Below are 24,262 nucleotides of genomic sequence, written 5' to 3' on the forward strand. Positions count from 1 at the left end.
GGTAAACAGTTACAAGTGTAAACAGTCATATGTACAGTTAGACAGTTACTAACAATCCTATACAGAGTCTCTGATCTCAACAGGCAGACGTTGAAACCTCAGCCATGCTACACCAGCTGATCAAAAGGATCTTGGAGAAAGAAGGAAATGTACCAACAGACTGAAAGGACGGTCCCATTGCTATTATACCCAAGAAAGGAGACCTTAAGAACTGCAACAACTATCGTGGGATTATGTTGCTCTCAACACCAGGCAAAGTGTTCAACCGCATTATCTTGGACAGACTGCGAAAAGGGGTTGATGATAAACTGAGAGAAAACCAAGCCGGTTTCAGGAACGGTAGATCGTGCAGTGACCAAATTGCCACCCTCAGGATCATCATCGAGCAATCTATAGAATGGCACGCATCTGTCTATATGTCAATTTCATCGATTTTGAAAAGGCATTCGATAGTGTAGACCGCAAGCTGCTTTGGAAACTCATGGCACACTATGGAATCCCTAAAAAATACAGAAGCATAATCAAGAACATGTATCAGGACATGAAATGCCAAGTGTTATATGACGGATGTGCACGAGAACACTTCAAAGTGCTCACCGGCGTGAAACAGAGCTGCCTGTCAACTATAAAAGACGTTTTTTTTATTTTATTTTTTTTCTCTCTCAAATTGTTCAGTTTTTCTCCCCGTCCCAATTTAGTCGTTGTGCCAATTCCCCCCCTCCCCTACCTGGTTCCTGTACGCATGTTCTCCTACGAGTCGGTACAAGGGCGTCCCGAAGCCGATCGCACGCTTCCTCCGATACGTGCGCCGACTGCCAGTGACGTCTTTTCACTTGGCAGCGAGGACTCTCATTGGTGAAGTGTAACTTGTGGGAGGGCACGCTATCTCCACCAAGTCCTGCCCCCGCTGAGCAAGCGCCGAGACCTGACCTGTAGGCGTCGCTGTCCACAACGCCAGATTCCCACCCACCAGCTTCCCACCCCCTAATACTGCCAATTGTATTAGTATGAACGACCAGCCAAGCTGGTAGCAACGCCGAGAGCTGGGCTCGAACCCAGCATTTCCTGCGTTGGTGACGAGCGCAATCTCCGCTATGCCACCTGACCGCATAAAATAAGTCTTTGACTGTGTCGTCAAACCATTCACTTATGTAACAAATCCTTTTTAACTGGTATTTTTCCTGATATGAAAATGGCCAAGATGGTTCCAATTTTTTAAAGTGGTGACATACATACTATATCAAATTATAGACCTATATCATTGCTACCTCAATTTTCAAAGATACTAAATTTTTTTTTAAGTAGACTTGATGGCTTTATTGAAAAATATGGGTTATTGAGTGACCATCAATATTGTTTTAAGAGCAATAGATCAGCATCCTTAGCAGTGATAGATTTTGTGGGAAATATATCAACAGCAATTAATGAAAAACAACCCTCAATAGGTGTATTTATTGACTTATGTAAAGCATTTGACACAATTGATCATTCCCTGCTTTTACAAAAAATGGAACAGTATGGAATAAGAGGTGTCACTCATTATTGGTTAAGAAGTTATTTAAATAATAGGTTTCAATATGTAAACATTAATAATACAGAATCACATCTTAGAAGAGTAACTTGTGGTGTTCCACAGGGTTCCATATTGGGACGCAAGTTATTTATACTTTATTTAAATGATATTTTTACAGTATTGAATATTTTGAAAATTGTTACGTTTGCTGATGATACTAATTTACTTTGTTCAGGGAAGGACATAAACTAATTATTGAAAACAGTAGAAAGGGAATTGATAAAGTTAAAGAAATGGTTTGATAGGAATAAGTTGTCTTTAATTAAAACAAAACTAAATGTATGGTATTTGGTGGTGTTCCTACCGACTGTGAAATTAAACTGAATTTAAATGGAACCGAGTATATGAAACAAAATTCTTAGGTGTGATTATAGATCACAAACTCTGTTGGAAGCCACATATACAATATATCAAAGGTAAATTAGCCAAATCTGTTGGCATTCTGTACAAAACAAGGGAGCTGTTAAATCAGAAATGTTTGCATATATTGTATTTTTCACTTGTTGTGCCATACATGTCATATTGTGTTGAGGTCTGGGGGAATGTTTATAAAACAAACATAGATCCTATTATTAAACTACAGAAAAGAGCTACAGTTTAGCTACAACATGTAGCACACGCATTTGGTAACAGCTCCGCTCCCGTCACCGTTAATTTCGTTCAAAAACATTATTTTAACAGATACCAAAGAGATTAGACCACATCGTATGTATTGATAGGAACTCCTACTAACTATATCAAAAGACATAAAGACTCAACATGGGGGGTAAGGATGAGAAAAAGGGTAGAAAGAAACAAGAAGCAGCGAATCCAACAGCGACGATTGATACACGTTCCAAGAAACCAACAGGCGACGCGCCGGCAGATCCGCTGCTGACAACCCCCGATGGGAATATAAAGGAGAATATACCGGGTACATCGGCGACTGGCTCCGTGATGGAGACAATAGAGGACAACACAACGGGAACGACAGGAAAAAGTAGCGTGAAGGACAAAGCAGAGGATATTGAGAAGATAATAGCCAACAAACCCGTCGGCCCCATCACTGCAGCTACAATATCAACTGGCACTGGCAGTGTAATTACACAACCCGACTTTAACTCCCTGACTACCCTGATCAAGGATCTGATTAAGGAACAGATGGTAGCTTTCAAATTACACGTCGCACACATCGATACTAAATTCGAACACATCGATGCTAAATTAGAAGAAGTTATGAAAGCGGTCGCTGTACAGTCCATGCGAATCACGACAGTGGAGAATACGGTGACAGAAATTACACGGGCAGTCAAAGAGAACGAGAACACCATCAACGTTGGTATGACAGAGGTAACAAATGAGATAAAAAGGGTGGAAGAGGCATGCCGGAGGAAAATACAAGAAGTTAAAGATGAAGCGATGGAGAGGCTACTCGAAACCCAACGCTACTACAAGCGAAATAACATCCGCATTGTAGGACTTGATGAAGCAGTCAATTGCGCAGACGACAAGTTTCCAACAGTGCTATCAGAGATTTTGGGTAACAACTTTCTAAACACAGAGCCGATAGTGGACCAAGCTTACAGAATCGGTACTCGGGATCAAAGAGGCAACGGACCAAGAGTCATCATTGTTACTCTGCGCAAGACGGCAATAAGAGATGACATCATCAAAATTGCTCGCAACCAAAGGGGAAAGCTGAAACATGGTGAAAACCCAATATTTATCTACGAGGATCTTTGCAAAGAGGCCATCGCTCGGCGTTTCCCCTACAAGGAGGTGATGCAGAAATTGTTCAAGTCTGGCCTCAAACCAAGGCTATTATACCCAGCGCTATTATCGATCATGGGCAGTGACGGCCGTAGGGTAGGATTACACACGCCTAAAGAAGCCGAGGAATACTGGAATCTACATGGAGCAGAACCCCCAAGGCAGAGCGATACACTGTCGAACAACAGCTAAGCCTTCTCATCTCTCTCTTTCTCTGTGTATATCAGTATTAGAATGACTTTATCCGGGCTCAACGAAAGTAGCAGATGATATGCATGCCGGCTACACCAAGGCATAATGTGTATAATATGATTCGTAATGCATTATATTTTCAGACCTCTGGTCTCCGTGGCGACAAGAATATATCATTGTCACTAAGAACAATCTGGAATATTCTGGGCTCATCGCTCGACTGCTCTGGGTCACTTAGAAATATCCCGAAAATACTAGCAGTCATGAACCCTGGGTAGGAAGATCATTCTGGAACATAACAGCAGTCTGTTAGTATATACTAGTGTATTCTACAACCTTCTAGAATATAATGCACCATTACAACGAAGGCCAGCAACTCTAACATTAACATCCGGTGTGTATAAGCATAAGCATATGATCAATTGACTGAAATTTAATCAGGCCTTAATAAGACTTAAAAAAAAAAATATCAACCACACCTAAACGTATGAGCACAACAAGGTTATTCTAATAATTTAAATAATCACTCCACTGATGTAGAGATTGGCACATTGTAGCTCTAAAAGTCTCTGTTCTTCTCTTTTATCTATTTACTCAATTCTGTTCTAGTGGCTTCTCCACGTTGAGTTTTATTCTATCTCTCACTCCTTTTTTTTATTTTTCTCTTTTATCTTACATTGTTCTTTCCCATTGTTCTTCATATTAAGGTGTTAATGTTTCTCTACAATCTTTTCCTTTTTTCTGGTGTTTCCTACATAAGTTAGTAGAAGGTTCAAATGAATATATCGATGAAAGTGTATTTTTTTTTTTCATTTTTCATAATATTTCATTACAGTAAGGGAAGGCGCAAGACCAAAAGCGACATTCTATTGAATTAGAATGAAAATGTTAGATCCTATGGCAATTAGCATAGGAAGATTAGGATTACAAAACTCAGTTTGGGCAATCCGGTGGCCTAAGGGAGGGAGTCATACGCGGAGGATGTGTTTTTGGAACACAGGCCTGTACGACTCTCTGGGTGAGGGGAAAAAAGGGGATTTTTATTTGTATATATATATGTTTTTAAGCTCGGCTCTCAACGGGACCTCAATAATTGGATGTACATCTATTGTAGCTTCGCACTCCAGAAGCATTACCAAAAACTACACAAAAATATGTATAGATTATGGCTAGTTTGAATATAATGATATGGAACACTGGTGGGATAAACAAACAACACAAACGCAAAAGCGTGCTCACACTGATGAAAAAAGAACATGTGGACGTGGCTCTACTAAGCGAAACGCACATTTTAGAGGAAGACATAGATACGTTAGCGGATAACACATATCATAATATTAGTCACTCTTCTTTTGGTACGAGAACTCGAGGTGTAGCCATAGTCGTCAGACGTAAGTTAAATATTGAATTAAAGGGGGTATGGTCGGATGCGGATGGGCGTATAACTATAGCTAGGATTGTACACAATAACAGGAAAATAGCGTTGGCAGCGGTATATGCCCCAAATTTGTAGGAAGAGGGTTTCTTCACTACACTAACCGATGAAATGTTAAACCATCCCGATTACTCATTTATAATAGGTGCGGATTTTAATGCCATTTGGAATCCAAGGATGGACAAATCTTACCTCGCCTTTTCCAGCGAACAAAAAAATTCATCTAAAGCATTAAAGGATTGGTCAAAGATTACAGGTGTAAATGATTTATGGCGTTCACTTAATCCCACGACCCGAAAGTACTCTTGTCGATCGGCGAGACATAACACATTATCCAGAATTGATTGTCTTTGCATCCCCGAGACTATTTGATAAATATGAAGTGGAAATGATACCCAATGCACTATCAGATCACTGTTATTTACTCCTAAAAGCAACATTTGGTATACTATCTTCCCGGGCCCCAAGATGGCGTTTTAATTCGATGCTGCTTAATAACAAGGAATTCATTACACAACTCAAAGAAGCTCTCACAGTATTCCTACGGGAGAATGCAAACTCGGTGCAAGACCCCAGAATAATATGGATGTCGGTAAAGGGTATGATCAAGGATTTCACTGATAGATTTTCCTCCATAATGCGCAAAAATCAATGCACAAAACTGTCTGAACTGGAAACGCTTTACTCAACGTTATTTAATTCTTTAAAATACAACAACTCAACTAGACTAGAAAATCAAGTTAACGTACTAAAAACAGAGATCAATGCCATATACAGACAACAATCGGAAATGCAAATACGCAGCACAAGACAACAGCAGTACTCCCAAGGTTCTAAACCTAGTCACCTATTAGCCATGCGATTAAGAATTAATGCAAAATTTGCAGATATAACTGCCATTAGAACACAACAAGTACTTGAAACAGACCCCAAAATAATAAACGATACATTCAAAGAATTCTACTCCGACTTATATAAATCAGAAACGACCTTTGATCAAAACAAAATGGACACATATCTTAATCAAATTATTCTCCCTAAACTTTCAGAGGATGACGCTAAACAGTTAGAAACACCGATCACACTAGAGGAACTCAAGAAGGCCATATCCGAAATGCAAAATGGTAAGGCTCCTGGAAGAGACGGTATCCCATCAGAAATGTACCTTTCTTGTTGGGACATAATTGGACCCTTATTACTAAATATGATCTTATACTCAGTCAAGGAGGGGAGCTTCCATAAAAACGACAATATTGCACTCATTTCTGTCCTTCTCAAAAAAGACAGACCCCACCGAGTGCGGTAGTTACAGACCCTTAAGCCTCCTCGGAACCGATGTCAAACTGTACTCTAAGGTATTAGCCATCAGATTACAAAAGCATATGACGTCTTTAGTTCATCCGGACCAAACTGGCTTCATAAGAGGTCGCCTGATCACTGATAACATAAGAAGAATACTGCACGTACTAGATGCAGACAAGGAAGACACCATACCTAAGGCGATGCTGTCCCTGGATGCTATGAAAGCCTTTGACAGGCTGGAATGGTCGTATCTATGGGCAGTATTAGAAAGGATGGGGTTAGGAAAAGGATTCATTGATATGATTAAAGTATTATACAAAGACCCATCGGCCATGATTACAACAGGTACATTCATCTCCAAAATCTTTCCGGTATCACGCTCAGCCAGACAGGGTTGCCCTCTTAGTCCCGGACTATTCGATCTATCATTAGAGCCTTTAGCACAATATATAAGACAATCCCAATCCATAGAACCAATCGTAATCAAGGGCACACAACATAAAATTTGTTTATATGCGGACGACGTAATATTGTTCATGCAAAGCCCCAACACCACATTGCCTCATCTACTCAAGTTGATTGAGAACTTTGGTGATTTATCGGGATTTAAAATAAATTGGCCGAAGTCTGCTTTCCTTCCACTTAACACCCATGCAAAAAAAGATACAACCCTCCCAGGTGAGATACCTATGGTAAAACATTTTAGATGCTTGGGTGTGGAAATATTTCCCACCATAAGACAAACGGTGAAGCACAATTACACAAAAATACAGAATAAAATCAAAGACGACCTGGACAGGTGGGCAAAACTTAAAAACTCAGTACAGGCAAGGGTATCAATAGTTAAGATGGATGTACTACCTAGAATCAACTTCATCAGTTCAATGCTACCGTTACCCCCTCCAGAGGGTTACTGGAAAAGATTACACTCCTCCACATACAAATTTATTTGGAATAACAAACCACCTCGCATAAAAAGATCCACCGCACAGAGAAATAAAGCAGACGGTGGCATGGCAGTTCCAGATTTTTTCCAATATTTTAAGGCGTACACATTAAGACCATTGACAATATGGTTTGATCCCCAAGCATTAGTATCCTGGAGAAAATTGGAAGAAAACATAGTAGCCCCACATAGACTGAAGGACATAGCACACACTAAACTACCAATCAAGCACTGTGCGCGGAAATTTGGCCCCATAATTACCCATGCGATCCGGATATGGCGTGAAACACAAAAGAAATATCCTAACCCACAAAAATGGCATAATCACACTCCCTTATTCAATAACAATGCACTCTTAATTGAAAAACGTCCTATAAGATTCCCTATATGGGAAGAGCAAGGCATACACTCATTAGGGGATGTTTTTAACAACCAGGGTTTTTGTAGTTATGGAGAAATATGCACAAAGTTTAGTCTCATCGGGTCCACATGGCTTTTTTACATACAGTTACTGCTATGTTTGAAGTCTCACGGTGTTCCATTAGACATACCAGTTGAACACCACAGATACCACAAATTCTTCTATGAAAGAGAGACATCGAGAGGTTTTGTATCAGGTTTTTATTATCAATTACTAACGTCCTCGTATGAAACCCTCCAACTAGACTCTGTCTGGAGGAGGGATATACCAGACCTGGAAAGTGACTTTGATTGGCAAGGAGCATGGGCAAATGTCCGTCTTACATCAAGGAACCCGGACCATCAACAAATCAATCTTAACTATATTCACAGGACATACTTGACTCCTATAAGACTGAACAGAATGGGTCTTAAACAAGACTCAAAATGCTCCCAATGTACAAATGGAGACGAAGAGACATTTATGCACATGTATTGGGACTGCCCACCAGTTAAGGCATTCTGGAAAGATGTGACCCATCAATTATCAAAACTCGTATCTTGGAATATACCAGTACACCCCTCTGTATTACTATTGAATGATGTTTTTGAGTTTGCAGTAAATCCACAGCTAAAGAGATTGGTTTTATCGGGTATCACAGTAGCTAAAAAACTGATCGCATCACGCTGGTTTCAACCGGAAAAAATGTGCCGGAAGGTTTGGTTTCTTACATATCTCGATGTGATTTATCAAGAAATATCTACAGCAAGAATTCTGGGTCTCAACGAATCCAAAATGTCAATGTGGTTAGAAGTGGTGGAGAGAATAAAAGCTAGCTTATAATGGTAGTGTCTGGTCAGGAGTGAGGGATAATGGAGGTACTATCCAAGGAGGGGTCCGGGAGGGGGGGGTTCGAGCTGGAGCATATGTGTGTAGGGTTTTAGATAATAGGTATTAGGGGTATATCCTGTATAAGGCATTGGTATAATTGGTAATTTCGTTGGATATACACTGTATACGGTAAAATATTATTATAGACTTTTTTTTGTTTTCTGTTTCTGTACTTGCATGTCATTTAGCCACCTTAATTGTTAGTTTCATTATGCATTGTGTGTTGAGTACTGACTTTTAATAATTTTTGCTTTGCAATAATAAAATAATAAAAAAAAATAAAAAAGAGCTACAGTATTAGAGGCGGCTGGGTGGCGCAGCAGACTAAGCGCTCGTCACCAACGCAAGAGACACTGGTATCGAATCCGGCTGTCAGCGCTGCCTCTGGCTTGGCCGGCCGTCATACTGGCTCGATTGGCAGTCAGCGGGAGGGGAGCCGGTGGGTGGGTCCGGGTCGTTGTAAACAGCGACTCCTACAGTTCGGTCGGGGTGCCTGCACAGCGAGGGAAGGATCTGGAGGGAGGTAGTGTGACCTTCCACATGTTACACTCTCCCAGTGAGAGTCCGCGATGCCAGGTGAAAAGAAGTGGTGGGCTGGGTACACATGTGTCGGAGGAAGCATGTGATAGTCTCCGCCCTCCCGGACCGACGGTAGGGGGTAGAGTGCGCAACGACCAGGAAGGGGATTGGGAATTGGCATAACGACAATCATGATATTTTGGAAAGGACCTGTATGAGTGCAGTTGCCACTCTGATAATAGTTCTGGATATGGAGCAGGGCATTTCAATATTAATTTATATGAATTAAGACCTTACAGAGTGCAGAACAAAGTCCACTATATTGTCAACGGAGGTGATTTACTTCCTAGTTCCTGGGCTGGAGTAATGCCATCAAGTCACCTGATGTTGTAACAAGTTTTGATTGGTTCTGCAGAAACGCTCCTAGGTGTCGCGTTTAGCCATCAAAACATTCGGTTTCATAAAACTATGATCCAAAAACGGTTCCCAACAAACAGAAATGTGTTAATATAGCATCTATGTATCAATTATATCACCACTAACGAAAGCCTCTAGCAAGCTCCAATTTGACTTTACACCACAGTAGTATGGTGGAGGGTCCTAAGGGCTACATCTGTAGTTAATGCTGGAAGAAGCACTTCAACTTAAAATGATCCAACTTCAACTGTATTGAGTGTTGAACATGTTGTTATTTTATGGAATTACTGCTTTATTATAATATTATGATATATATATATATATATATATATATATATATATATATATATATATATATATATATATATATATATATATATATATATAATGACAGGAAAGATGTAAGAGGGAATGACATGTGACGCCAGTCATGAGGGAGACTCACAACAACCTCACGAAACCCACAACATTATTAACACACAGTATCAGATTCAATCTGAAGCCACCAGGACAATTCCAGTATTAAAACTGTTCAAATGGAAAGTATAGTTTATTGTCTTTTCCATCTAGGTAAATTGGTGATTGATCCGACATCACAATAGTAAACAAGAGATACAGATGAAGCCCTTCAGATTCAGTTCCCTTCTGCCACTCCTCTGTCACTTTAGAACTAGCACTCAGGTGTTATTTTCGGGGGCTGGTGGCTGGGTCTAAACATAAACAAAGGGATGGTACTTAACTTAAGTGCTTCCCCAGGGAGGGGGTCGGGGGCTACTGACGTCAGACCCCCAAGATAATTTGTATATGGGCAGTCTGACTTGGGGTACTGACCATATTAGTGTTGCAATGCATGATAAATAAACAGTGAAAAAAGCTAAGAAATCGGATGGGGCTGGGACATTTGGGACGAATACAAGTTTAAGATGAAAATCTCCCCAGCATGTGGGAGGCAGTGGAGGTGTGAAATCTGGCCCGGTCCAGAACAATAGGAGTCACAAAATCAGTTTGGAGTGGAGTGGTGGAGTAGTGGTAGAGGAGCAGTAGAGGCTTGATTTTTCAGGGCTGTATCTGTAGGAGATGATCTGTAAATGCTGTGTTTATGAAGGCATCAGTCTTAACAATACAATCTTCAGGCACACAATGAGTCTGAGAAACAGAAAATCTGAAAAAGAATCAGTCATGCCTCCCCTTGCTCTCTATAATCCCTTTAATTGCTCACATTGCTGTCTCCTATCATCCTTGTCATTCATCAAATTACACTGTCAAATAAATCAGTAATGTGACAATCTTTGAAAAAGTATTCTTGGCTACTAAATTGGCTTTAATCTACTCTTTTTACCTCGGACAATTCGAAATAGTGGTTCTCTTATGGATTTAATACTTACACCATACATTACTGGATTAAGAATGGGAGGGATTATAGCAAAGTACAGGGACAAAAACATCTGCATTTGGTAAGGTAAATAACATATATCAAATCGACTTTGTAATATTTCAAAGAAGCAGCCCCAGGAATAATTGATTACTGCAAACAGGTGTGGAGTGCAGGTTCGGAGGGCTTTGAGCTTGGATTCTTTGGATGAAAATATACATATTCTCAGAATATGTGCATATGAATAAACTATCATAATTAGCTGTGGAAATGAATAGACCACAAGAGATAGTAAACCTGCTATGTTAATAGCAGATGTATCTGTGCAGGACAGTTTTACCAGTGAATAATTAACACAGTATAATTTTGCTATATTCTTTTTACAAAACCGTAGCTGAAGAGTTGATGAGTAAAAGATGAAAAATGCTACCAAAGGGTAAAGCCAAGTAAATGCAATAAGTTTAAACACTTTAGTCAATGATACAATAGCATGATATTGCAGTGGATGGCATATGGCCACATACCTATCATAACTCATTGCTGCTAGAATTGTAAATTCAATAATTGCATACGTATGTAGAGCATAGATCTGTGCTTGACAGCAAGGTAGAGAGACCTCATATGAATGTGATAAAACATTATTCAGTATGGCTGGCAATAGACCAGTGCCTCCATAGAGGCCATTTGCTGCCAAGTTACACACCAAGAAATACATTGGCTCATGCAATGATTTTTCAACACAAATCACTGAGATTAAAAGTAAATTTTCAGCAATAATGGTGATGTATATAAAAAAGAAAATGCAAAAATATGTGGGCTTCATTTTCTCCATTTCACTGTATGCAGATAGAATAATAGACGTCACCGCAGATGAATTGGCCATGCTGAGACACGTTTCTGCAGTTGCTGTAAAAAAGAAGCATATTTGTATGCATGGCACATCATACAGTATGTTGTTTTGTACAGGAATATATTAAATTAAAAAATATCTTACCTTTCTGTGATGTATCTCTCTCCATGACTTAACAGAACAGAACTGAGAATATTTTATACTCTTCAACTTTTCATCTCTTGTGAAATGAAGTCACATGATCTTAATCCCCAAGAACATACCATAAAGCCTTGGGTTCTTCCTGCCATTATGATGAGCGTTGCAGCACTCCAGTCCATCGTCAGGGAGGCACAGCGTGCCCAGCCGGACCCAGGTAACGGTCCACCTAACCGGCGTTTTTTGTCCCTGACCTCGTCCGCTCCCAGGTGCTCGAGTGGGTTCACGCTTCCCGGTTTGCGTGCCACCCGGGGATCGACCGGACACTATCCCTACTGAAGAGGCACATCTGGTGGGTCACCATGAGAGAGGACACCAGCGCTTTCGTCCTGGCGTGCACCGTGTGTGCTCGTGCGAAGGCCTCCCATCGACCGCCCGCCAGGCTCCTTCGTCCGCTCCCAGTCCCCGGTCGGCCCTGGTCGCACGTCGCCCTGGACTTCGTCACCGGCCTTTCCCTCTCACACGGTAACACTGCCATCCTTACCATTGTTGACCGTTTCTCAAAGGCTGTGCACTTCGTTGCTCTTCCCAAACTCCCCTCTGCTGCAGAGACTGCTGACCTGATGGTACTCCACGTCTTCCGGCTCCATGGGATCCCGGCTGACATCGTCTCCGACAGGGGCCCTCAGTTCATATCCCAGGTCTGGAGGGCTTTCTGTCGGGCTCTGGGGGCCACGGTCAGCCTCTCCTCCGGGTTCCACCCACAGACCAACGGCCAGTCGGAGCGGGCCAACCAGGACCTGGGATCCGCACTCCGCTGCGTGACAGCCCGGGACCCCTCCGGCTGGAGCGCCTTCCTGCCGTGGGTTGAATACGCCCACAATTCCCTGTCTTCGGCGGCCACAGGTCAGTCCCCCTTTGAGTCATCTTTGGGCTACCAACCCCCGCTGTTCCCTGCCCAGGAAGAGGAGATCGCTGTGCCGTCGGTGCAAGACCATCTCCGTCGCTGCAGGACGATCTGGGAGGAGACGAGGGCTGCGCTGCTCCGGACTGCGGACCAGAACCGGCGCTTCGCCGACCGCCACCGGACCCCGGCTCCCGCCTATGTACCGGGTCAGATGGTATGGCTCTCATCTCGGGACCTGCCACTCAAATCAGTCTCACGGAAGCTAACCCCCCGTTTCGTGGGGCCCTACAAGATCCTGTCCCTCATTAATCCCTCTGTTGTCAAGCTCCAGCTCCCCCCCCATATGCGCGTTCACCCTTCCTTCCATGTCTCCCAGCTCAAACCGGTGGTCTCCAGTCCCCTGTCTCCCCCTGCTCCAGAGCCCCCTCCTCCGCTGGTGATAAACGACCACCCGGCGAGGGGGGGGGTCCTGTCATAATCACAGCACGGGCCTACTTCACTCCCCCTCCTTTTCCCCTCACGTCCTCCACACGCTCCTCTTCATCCCCCTTTCCATCCACTGCGCACTCCTCCTCATCCTCTCTTTCTCCAGTCACCCCTTCCTTCACCCTCATACGCCCAGCTGTATTCCATCCCCCTAATTCACACGCGGTCAAGCACCCCACTCTCCACAGCTGCACTCAAGCCTTCCCTGATGGGGGGACTATTTCTACACCTCGACGCTGACCAGAAGCTGTCGTGGTATTAATTACCACTGCCCAGGTACGACGTCTCTACCGAAAGCTCTGCTGCTAGATACCCACTGTGTATTTGCTTGCTCTAACCCGTTTCTCTCCTGTGCCCCAAAGGACCGCCGTCCCTGCCTGGACGTCACCTGTTCCCGAAGAGGAACACTTGTTCTCCCGCTGCAACCCAGCAGCTCCGAAGACAAGCACCAGGACCGCTTGCTCGCTCACTGCCGCCGCGGCAGCCACAAGACAGAACATAACCCCGTTCTATTTCCCCCAATTCCTGTGTTGCTCAATTGACATTAAACACCCTTGAAACCGCTCCTATCTCTTCTCGTGTATTCAGCAATTGGGCTGTGCTCCAGACCCCAGTTCTCACAGGATATCATGGATTCACCCTGACCGCCGTGGCAGATCTAGTGCCACCATCAAGCCAAACCTTAATTAAAATCTTTTCAAATTTGCTGTGCACATGCATGACCCTTAGAGGATGAAGAAAATAGATTTAGGTGACCCCATAAGCTTTCCTCTAGTATCACCATCAGGCCAAATGTTCATATCCTGTGAATGTAATAACTCAAATAGCCTTCATCTGAATCTTTTCAAATGTGCAATGCACATTCATGACCCCTAGATGATCAATTATATTGATTTTGGTGACAAAAGCACCACCAGGGGTGCAGTCGTAATATGGGCCAAGGCCAAACGCTCCCGCGCGCACGCGCATACATGTATCTCTCCTCTTTCATGAGTCGGAGCTGGGGACGAGACGGGCGGTCTTTTGTCACATAACACACGACCAACACTCCACACACACACACACGCACACACACACACACACAGTCTAGGTGATAACCTAGACTTTGCATAATAATAGGATGCGCGCAATTCTGCCTCAGTGACGAAGCCCAAACGTTGTTGGACCGCGTATGCCCAGCACTGCATCCCTGAGCACCACCATCATTACCATAATTGGTTGATCTCAAACTTCTTTTATTTGAATCTTAAAATGTGCTGTGCACATTCATGACCCTTATCAGGGGTGTAAAGTACTTGAGTAATTGTACTTCATTACAATACTTAAGTACTGTTTTGGGGGATTTGTACTTTACTTGAGTATTATTAGGTTTGTATACTTGTACTTTTACTCAATTACATTTCAGAGAAAAAATACATACTTTTTACTCCTCACATTTAAAATGCAGACCTACAAAGTACAAATCTCATATATATAAATCAATCAATACAGACCGTATACTTTTTTTTATCCACTTTGTCTCCTCATTTTCAATTTTTTCTCCCATCCCAATTTCGTATTTCCAATTCTTCCCTCCCCTGTCTTGAACGTTGCTAGACTATGCCTCCCACTGGTCGGCTGTAGTGAGGATAGAAGACTTGCATCACGTGTCCCCTCCGGTACACGAGGAGGCAGCCTGTCGCATCTTTTCACCGCAACAGCTCGAACTCTCAGTGGCGAGGAGTAACGCGTGGGAGGCTCACGCTGCCCCCGATACTTCCTGTTTCCGCCGTACCGGCGTCACCCAACCAACCTGTAGGAGTCGCTGTCCACAACGTCCAATCCCCACCCACCGGCTTTCCCACCCTCTAACACTGCCAATTGTGTTAGTATGACGGCCGGCCGGTAGCAACGCCGAGAGCTGGGCTCGATACCAGCATATCCTGCGTTAGTGGCGAGCGCCTTGCCCACTGTGCCACTCAGCCGCCCTGACATCGGAAAATCTCTCTTTTATCGTAAAACTGTGAGGAAATGACTAAATCCAGATTTAACACAGCCATTAGAAAGAGGAGCTTTTTCCCTATCCATAGAGGTCGGGGGCAAGTTCAAGGTCAAATATGAATTTATAATTCAAATGGATTATAATGTATTACTGTATCTACAAATCCTTCTGTTTAATCATCTTCCCTTTATTAATTTGCTTAGATTTTCTGTACACTTGATCTCAAGCAGGTGGTGAATGAGCTCAGTGAGCAAGCTCGGTGGTTGCACAATTGTAACATGGTGTTATTCACCGGAAAAGATGCAAACAAAATCATAATTTATATTCTCCTTTTGTTTAACACTTTGATCGCCGGAGACGCCGAAACTCGTCATTCCCCGCCATGCTCATTTTGCCGAAGACGCTGTAACACGTCTTTGATATCAATATTTCAAAAATCTGTGATCGAAATCATATTTCTCCCCCGGAGACCTGAGATCTACTGCTGAGCCCCACTCAACTCTCTAACGGTTCAAGAGCACCATCTGGTGGCCGATCGGCAGATCGCCCAACAGGAAGTGATGTGGATGAAGTGGTGCTCAGTGCTCACCCATATTTCGTCCGGGCACTCGCTATCGTTAGAGGGACTCCATCTTGACACAGTGAACATCGATCGGTGCAAATAACTCGATAAACAACATGATTTGGACGTATATACTATTATACAACCTGGAAATGGATCGGGTATTTCTACATCCCATAATAGAAAAATCTCTGTTCCACGCTCATCCCCCAACGGCGCGAGGAAGCCACGTGAGTCCCAGCGTTATTTTTTAATGTCTTCGATACGAACTGCTCTGATGATCATATCACCCACACCAGATTAATCATATAACGTTGTCCACGGAATTATAAACGATCCCCCCCCCCATCCGGTCATCATCAGATCATACTTAGTAACTTCTAGAAGTATGTCCAGTTGACATTTTTTATCTGGCACCGATCGCTATCAAACTGTATTTCATCATCAATATGCATTTGGGGCTATAAATCATGTTCTGGAGAAAGCTGCAGAAAATGACAAAAACATACTTATACTTTATACCGTATTTTAGTATGAATATGTGAATGAAAAAGTATAACGTTGCTACACCCTGAACAATAGATATAGGACGTTGAATGGGCCATAATAAGGTCAATTTAGCAATACAATTTAAAAAGTTATACCCCTGCAAAGAAGGGGAACTTCTCCATGTTAAATAGGGCTGGCGAAGGATGGTAAATTATGAATTTAACCATGGCGATCAAAGTGTTAATCACAATTTACTCAAGCCTAGTAGCAGACACAATCGTTCTGACAATACATACCCCCAGGTCCCTAGATGTTCCTAGATACCAAGAACATGCAAATCGACCTTGTAGAAGTGGAGCAATCATCCATTTACTTGAGCATGTACCTTTAGACGACATTTCTGAAAATAGGGCTACAGCTTAACAGTTTAAGTACATTTAAAAGTAGAAACTTTTTGACTTTTACTCAACTGTGTTTTAGCCAGATACTCTGACTTTTACTTGAGTAAGATTTTGAGATTTTGGTTGGTTTTCATCGTTGGGCTCCCTCGGTTCGCTGGCGTGTGTTGTGTCTTTCTGCTTGAGTGTTTGGAGTCGTTGCATTGCTGCGTGGCTCCTTTGGTGTGGCTGCAGGTCCTGGGGCACGTGACCTGTCATTCCTATGTGGAGTTTGGGGTGGGGTGGGGGCCTGTGGTTTGCTGGTTTCCTCGTGGTGGCGAGGTCGCTGGGACCGGGGGAGATTGGGCGGCCTGTTTCTGGCATGCGGGCTGTTTTCCTTTCCTTCGGTCATGACATGCTTTATTATGCATTCTTCATTTGGTTCGCCTGCTTTCACACAGATATCTGTGAGGCGGACCGAGACCTTCTGAACAATGTCACGCGGTCGAAAAGGGCGCTTGTCTATTGGACAGTGGAAATGTGTGTGTGGCTGCGATCCCGTGTGTGCGCGCGTGTGTGTGTGTCTGTGTGTGTACTGCGGAGCCCTCCAGATCAGCGGAGCCGAGTTTTGACATGGCATTGATCCATTGTTCTATTGAAGCACATTACCACCATCCTCTCGCTAAACAACTTGTAGACCACAGTGTTTTTATGAGTGCCCACAAGTAGCTGTTTTAATAATATAATAAGCCGCGCGCCTCCGTAATAATAATAAGCCGCGTTTTTTCTTCCTTCTTCCCAAGATGCACAGACATATATAGATAGATAGATAGAGAGATTAGATGCAGTGTGCTTGTTTTGCAGTGAGTGCTGCGAGCAGTGGTAATAATAATCACTTCCTATATTTGGTTCGCATTTGGTTCGATGAAGCCGAACCGAGACCTACGTTTTCAGGCGGACTAGAGTTTGCCTGCTTGGTCCGCGGACCGAGTTCGACGCGCATTCACACAGACCCGAAAAACCGGACTATCGAATTCTGGTCCGAAAGTCCGGACCAAACAGCCCCTGTGTGAAAGCGACCTTAGACTGTCTTATTGTTAGAACCTTTAGACTGTTTGGCCACTAGAGGGCTCACCACCCATTGCAGCCCACTCCTATAAATGGCCAAGGTGATCAATGGGATCCTGTGCACCTGCCGAGGACTTACCTTCAAACGCTGTCTCACTGTTGGAACTGTTTCACTGTTATACTGTTGGAACCGAGCACGGAGCAACTGACAACTGTTCTGTCAAACCTTTAATTCATTATCACTTTCATTTGGACAACAATAAACCCTGTACACCGTAAGAGGAGCAACTGTGGACATTCAACTAATTTAACATCAACAACTTTGGTACAGTGTAAAAAGGCAATAGCGGGTGCATCGTGGACGACTGTCAGCACACAGAGGAATGACAGTCGGCCACTACACAAACCAATTACATAATCCAACATATGTGTAAAGGCACAACATATTCCAGTTAACGGTATATATTTTTTAATGATTTGTTACGGCGTAGTCGTTCTATATGAATTGAAAATGGGGGACCCTGATGTAAACAAGACAAACGTCTTTCTCAGGTCTGCATCCCCTTAACAATTGTGTGTATTGAGCCGTACTGTATTGTACCCATTCTGCAATCTGTTAAATAAAGTTTTCATTCATTCATTCATTCATTCATTCATTCATTCATTCATTCATTCATTCATTAATTCATTCAGTCAATACTTCCATGCGTATAAATTGAGGAAGCGAGCGAGTCCGCGGCCGCTCGCTCTGTCTGCCAGAGCGGTGGATAGGGGGGCGGGTCACGTGGGGGTCGCGGCCAATCAGAGGAACCCGGAAACCGAATTCCGTTGCGGAAAGGATACACGCGGTGGGCGTTGATATGTGGGGTGTTTGGGGGACTGGCTGTTCCGGGGGGGTTCACATGCCTTTGAGCAACACTGTACTTATTGTACTTATTTTATGCCTATTATTATGTCTGCACGTTCTACTTTTATTGTCTTTTATACCTATTCTTCTTATGTCTGCACTTTATGCATTGTTTTTATTCTGTCAACTGTATGCACATTTTGTGCTATTTGCTGTGGGATACTTTGGGCTGCAGTCCATGTGTGAACAGTGCTATATAGATAGTTATTATTATTTATTATTATTATTATTATATTGTAAAAAAAATCTCGACAACATTGAAAATTAGGGTGACCTCAATTGTCCTTTTCGAGAATAAATAAATGAATCCAAGACAAAAAAAGTGAGCAAAAGGAGATGTAGAAGGTCACAGGATACAAAAATGAAACAATACAATGCAATACTGTTTGACATAATGTAATGAAGTTTGTTGCTGAAGTAAATATACAAGAGTAACTCAAGTTTTACAAACAATGATGCAATGCACAAACAATACTATACACTCAGCATAGAAAACACATGTAGCTCTGAATATGTGCCTCTCGCCCTATAATAATAATAATAATAATAATAATAACTTTATTTGTATAGTATCTTTTATACAGAAATTGCAGTTCAAAGTGCTTCACAACAGTAAAAAATACAGGCATAAGCAAGCATACAAAATTTTAATAAAAAGATAGAGAGGTAGCAATTAACTCATTGACCGCCACGCTTAAGTGCGCCAGAGGGCGCTAGAGCACCACCGCTTTAATCAATGGGAGGAGTGGGAGATTTGCGAGTGCTTAAAATATATCTTAAATTTTGGCTATGGGTCTAATACACTCGTCGATTATCAGTGAGTTGCTTGCAGTCAACATGTACAAAACGGATAGTTTTTTCATCTGTACATTTCCGTTTTATACCATTTTGAATACGAGTATAGTTTTGGTGATTTCTAGTAATTCCAGAGAAAGACGCGATAATAGCCCTTTAGTGGAATACACAAAACATGTTGTAATTTTTTGGCTGATTATCGAATCTTCCTGAAATCAACTCTAGATCATAATTATTATCCTTCCTCGTGCACGCATGCAATGTTGTTTAGACCAGCGCGCCGCTCCCCCCCTCCCACCCAACGGAAAACAGCCACACATACACACACAGATACAGCGTCGATCGGGTAGAAATACATATCAGATCAACGATCAAATTTATATATAATGTTCTTACCTTGTATCTGATGTAATGCTTGATGTAAATGTTTTATCTGTATTTTATTGTGATGTTCTTTTTTATGTTGAAACTTTCTGCTGCCTTGCTTGGCCAGATCGCTCTTGAAAAAGAGATTTTAATCTCAATGATGCTTATCTGGTTAAATAAAGGATTTGATTGATTGATTGAATGCAAAAGAAATAATCCAATTATCTGATCGCCATTTGAATTACTGGGCGCGGAGGTCCGTGCCACGTTCAACAGCATTGCATATGAGGGGGCGTCGCAGATGTATCGTTGAAATCAGGTTACCTCGACTGATTATTTAAACCACGCCCGCACGGCTTGGATCGTCCCAGAAAAAAAACTATACCATTCCCAGTGGAATGCAATTCCAGCCGGAAGGTGTAGGGGGCGGTATTTGCCCTTTTGCGAGCTCAGACCCATTCCCAACGATAACATCAGGCTGGATGGATGAAAATGAATGGATATTGCTAATAAAATAAATAACGATTAAAACCCAACTATACTCGTGATTGGCGCTGAACAGTCGGCAAGTTAACCCGACTATCATCGGGTCTGGTGTCCAATGAGTTAAGGTAAATCACCTTTTTTCAGTAAAGGGATTCTTTACAGTGTGAACCACCACAAGATGTTTTTTACTCAATAGATGGATGGTTTTTTTGCCCTTCTCCCCTTACCCTCGTATGATATCATCCCTGTCATTCCTTCCCTTTCTCTCTCCTATCTTTTTGACAGCAAGGTAAAGAGATTGCATATACATGTGACTTTATTCAGTATGGCTGGCAATAGACCAGTGGCTCCATAGAGGCCATTTGCTGCCAGGTTACACACCAAGAAATACATTGACTCATGCAATGATCTTTCAACACAAATCACTGTGATTAAAAGTAAATTTTCAGCAAAAAAATAAGGAAAATGCAGAAATATGTGGCCTTCATTTTCTCCATTTCATTTAGTATGCAGACAGGGGAATAGATGAGACAAAACTGTCTCTTTTATGTACAACATATTAAAAAACACTTTGGCTGCCATGGGTTAAATTCATTATAGTAGGTTGCCGGCTCTATTTGTCTATAGAGAAAGTCCCCTTCTTTGCAGGGCTATAACTTTTTAAATTCTATTGCTACATTGCCATTATTAGGGCCCATTCAAAGTCCTATATGTATTGTTCATTGTGTAGCAACGTTAAACTTTTTCATTCACATATTCATAGTAAAGTATGGTCTAATGTGTAAGTATGTTTTCATCTCTTTCTGCAGCTTTCTCCAGAACGTGATCTATAGCCCCAAATACATTATATTGATGATGCAATACAGTTTTATGGCAATCAGCGCGATATAAAAAATTCCAACTAGATGTACTTCTAGAAGTTACTACACGTCATCTGATGTTGACCGGATGGGCTAGGGGGCGTTTATAATTCCGTGGGCAGCGTTATACCAATCATCTAATGTGGGTCAAATGTTGATAATAGCAGTTAGTATCGAAGACGGTAACTTTACACGCTAAAACTCACCCCAGTCTCCGCGCGCCGTTGGGCGATCATCGTAGAGTAGAAATTGTATCATTATGGGATGTAGATTTACCCGGTCCATCTCCAGCTTGTATAATGGTATATACGTCCAAATCATGTTGTTTATCGAGTTATTAGCAATCGATCGCTATGTAGTGTGTCGAGATCGAGTCCCGGGACCTATTAGCGAGTGCCCGGAAGTAATACGGCCGTCCAGCACAACCTCTACGGCACTTCCTGTTAAGCGATTGCGCCGATCGGCCACCAGATGGCGCTCCTGAACCGCCAGAGAGCTCAGTGGGTCCTCCTGGTGGATCTCAGGCCAGCGGAGGGGACATATGAATCCGATCCCAGATTTTTGAAATATTGATATTAAAGACGCTGTAAAGCGTCCTCGGCAACTTGAGCATGGCCGGGAATGACGCTTTTAAGCGTTTTCCGGCAGTCAAAGTGTTAAGCCAATGTAAATCATGTGAATGGTGGTACTGTACATAGAAAATATATGTGTCAATAAAGTAAAATAAATAAAATGGCATAATCTAGGTGAAGCATTGCATGGAGTTTTACACAGGTCACAACATGTTTACAGGAACGTTTTGGTGTTGTATTTGGAGTGTATTTTGTGACTGATGGGAACTAGGCTACACTGGCACACCTACTTCCAGTGAATGGCGCTAAGCTAGGCTAATGGTGCGGCTGTTCTCTAACCTTAATGCATGCACAGAGAAGAAAATGTATCTGCTTGTCTAACTCCAGGGTAGATGGCAAATAAGCAAATTTCCCAAAACGTTGGCATGTTCCTTTATGTTTGCTATGTGTGCCATGCAAGACAAAATACAAGTACACAGTAAATATGTAAAATACTATTCCACAGTTCCAGTTCCTAGTTTCCTTATTTAATGGTTTACTGCTTTGTGCAGGCTGTGAAAACAAAATTTAATGTCCTCTAAAACGACAATAAGTAATCTGTCAATTTTACTGATTGGAAAATGTAGATGCCATGTTTGTTGATTTGTCAAGATGCTGGTATGAGTTACATTTTTTTTAATAATATACATTTTTCAAACAAAAGATTTTTACGCTGTAAGAAGCACTTGAACACTTACAATGAAATTGTATTGAGTGTTGAAAATGTTATTGTCGTTTTATGGCATTACTGCTTTAATATATTATATGCAGAATAACATGAAATATGTGAGAGAGGGAATGACACGTGACCCCAGACACACAGTATTTGATTTAATCTGACAAGCCACAAGGACGATTCCAGGATTAAAACTGTTCAAATAGAAAGTAGGTAGTCTATTGTCCTTTTCATCTATAAGGTGGATATTGATCAGATATAACAATAGTAAGCAAGAGATAGGAGACAATCTGTTGGCGCTGTGGTTATAAAGGCATTAGTCTTAACAATACAATATTAGGCACACAATGATCAATTAATAAGAGGATTCTTGTCACAGCCTGGAAGCTCAGTGAGAGAAGGCTTTATCGCATGTCCTCCCCTTACCCTCTATCATTCCTGTCATTCTTATAATCCATCATCTCTGTCATTCCTCCCCTTGCTCTCTCCTATCAACCCTGTAATTCACCACAATACACTGTCAAATAAATCAGTAATGCCATGAAATAATTTTTTTGAGAACAAGCATTCTTGTCTACTAAACTGGTGTTAGCCTACGTTTCTTACCTCGGACTATTCTAAATAGTGGTTTTCTTATGGATTGAATACTTACACCATAAATAGCTGGATTAAGAATGGGAGGGATTATCAAAAAGTACAGAGACATAAATATCTGTGTTTGGTAAGGTAAATAACTCATGTCAAATCGATTTTGTATTAATTCAAAGAGGCACCCCAAAGAATAATTGATTACTGCAAACAGGTGTGGAGTGCAGGTTTGGAGGGCTTTGAGCTTGGATTCTTTGGATGAAAATATACATATTCTCAGAATATGTACATATGAGTAAACAATCATGATTAGCTGCGGAAATATATAGAACAAAACAGATAGTAATCCTGCTATGTTTATAGCAGATGTATCTGTGCAGGACAGTTTTACCAGTGAATAATTAGCACAGTATAATTTTGCTATAGTTTTTTCACAAAACCGTAGCTGAAGAGTTGATGAGTAATATATAAGAAATGATACCAAGGGGTAAAGCCAAGTAAATGCAATAAGTTTATACACTTTAGTCAATGATACAATAGCATGATACTGCAGTGGGTGGCATATGGCCACATACCTATCATAACTCATTGCTGCTAGAATTGTAAATTCAATACCTGCATACGTATGTAGAGCATAGATCTGTGCTTGACAGCAAGGTAGAGAGATCTCATATGAATGTGATAAGACATTATTCAGTATGGCTGGCAATAGACCTGTGCCTCCATAGAGGCCATTTGCTGCCAAGTTACACACCAAGAAATACATTGGCTCATGCAATGATTTTTCAACACAAATCACTGCGATTAAAAGTACATTTTCAGCAATAATGGTGATGTATAAAAAAAAGAAAATGCAAAAATATGTGGGCTTCATTTTCTCCATTTCACTGTATGCAGACAGAATAATAGACGTCACTGCAGATGAATTGGCCATGCTGAGACAAATCTCTGCAGTTGCTGTAAAGAAGCATATACTTTTTATGCATGGCACACCATACAGTATGTTGTTTTGTACAGGAATATATGAAAATAAAATATCTTACCTTTCTGTAATGTCTCTCTCTCTCTCTCCACAACCTAACAGAGCTGAGAACTTTTATATGCTTCAATTTCATCTCTTGTGAAATCAAGTCACATGTCTCTTGACAAAATCAAGTCACATGATCTCAATCCCCAAGAACATACCATACCGTAAGGCCTTGGGTTTTTCCTGCCCTCATGACGAGCACACGTTGTATTCTAGTTTACAAAAACTGTAATGGGTGGAACCGGTCCAGGCAATAACTGGGTCAAAAGGGTCAAAATAAATAAATAAAAAG

The 24,262-nt window shown here is 41.9% G+C and overlaps 2 protein-coding genes across 2 annotated transcripts in view; both read right to left on the reverse strand.

Moving 5' to 3' along the window:
* The window catches only part of LOC311233466 (olfactory receptor 4K5-like), a gene marked incomplete at both ends in the record, with an annotated part of 46,630 nt that extends 34,951 nt beyond the window's left edge, over window positions 1-11,679 (reverse strand). Inside the window, one exon of the mRNA XM_084320433.1 lies at window positions 10,806-11,679. Coding sequence (XP_084176559.1) covers window positions 10,806-11,679 — 874 coding nt within the window. The remainder of the gene's footprint in view (window positions 1-10,805) is intronic.
* A 6,128-nt stretch (window positions 11,680-17,807) lies between these two features.
* LOC311233467 (putative olfactory receptor 1F12P) lies at window positions 17,808-23,877 on the reverse strand (the record flags this gene model as incomplete). The annotated part of the gene is made up of 2 exons (XM_084320434.1): window positions 17,808-17,835; window positions 23,129-23,877. The coding sequence occupies 2 exons, from the start codon at window positions 23,875-23,877 to the stop codon at window positions 17,808-17,810; spliced, it is 777 nt and encodes a 258-aa protein (XP_084176560.1).
* Between the last annotated feature and the right edge of the window lie 385 nt (window positions 23,878-24,262).

Source organism: Notolepis coatsorum, assembly GCF_963971535.1.
Source record: "Notolepis coatsorum genome assembly, chromosome: 8".
NCBI lineage: Eukaryota > Metazoa > Chordata > Actinopteri > Aulopiformes > Paralepididae > Notolepis > Notolepis coatsorum.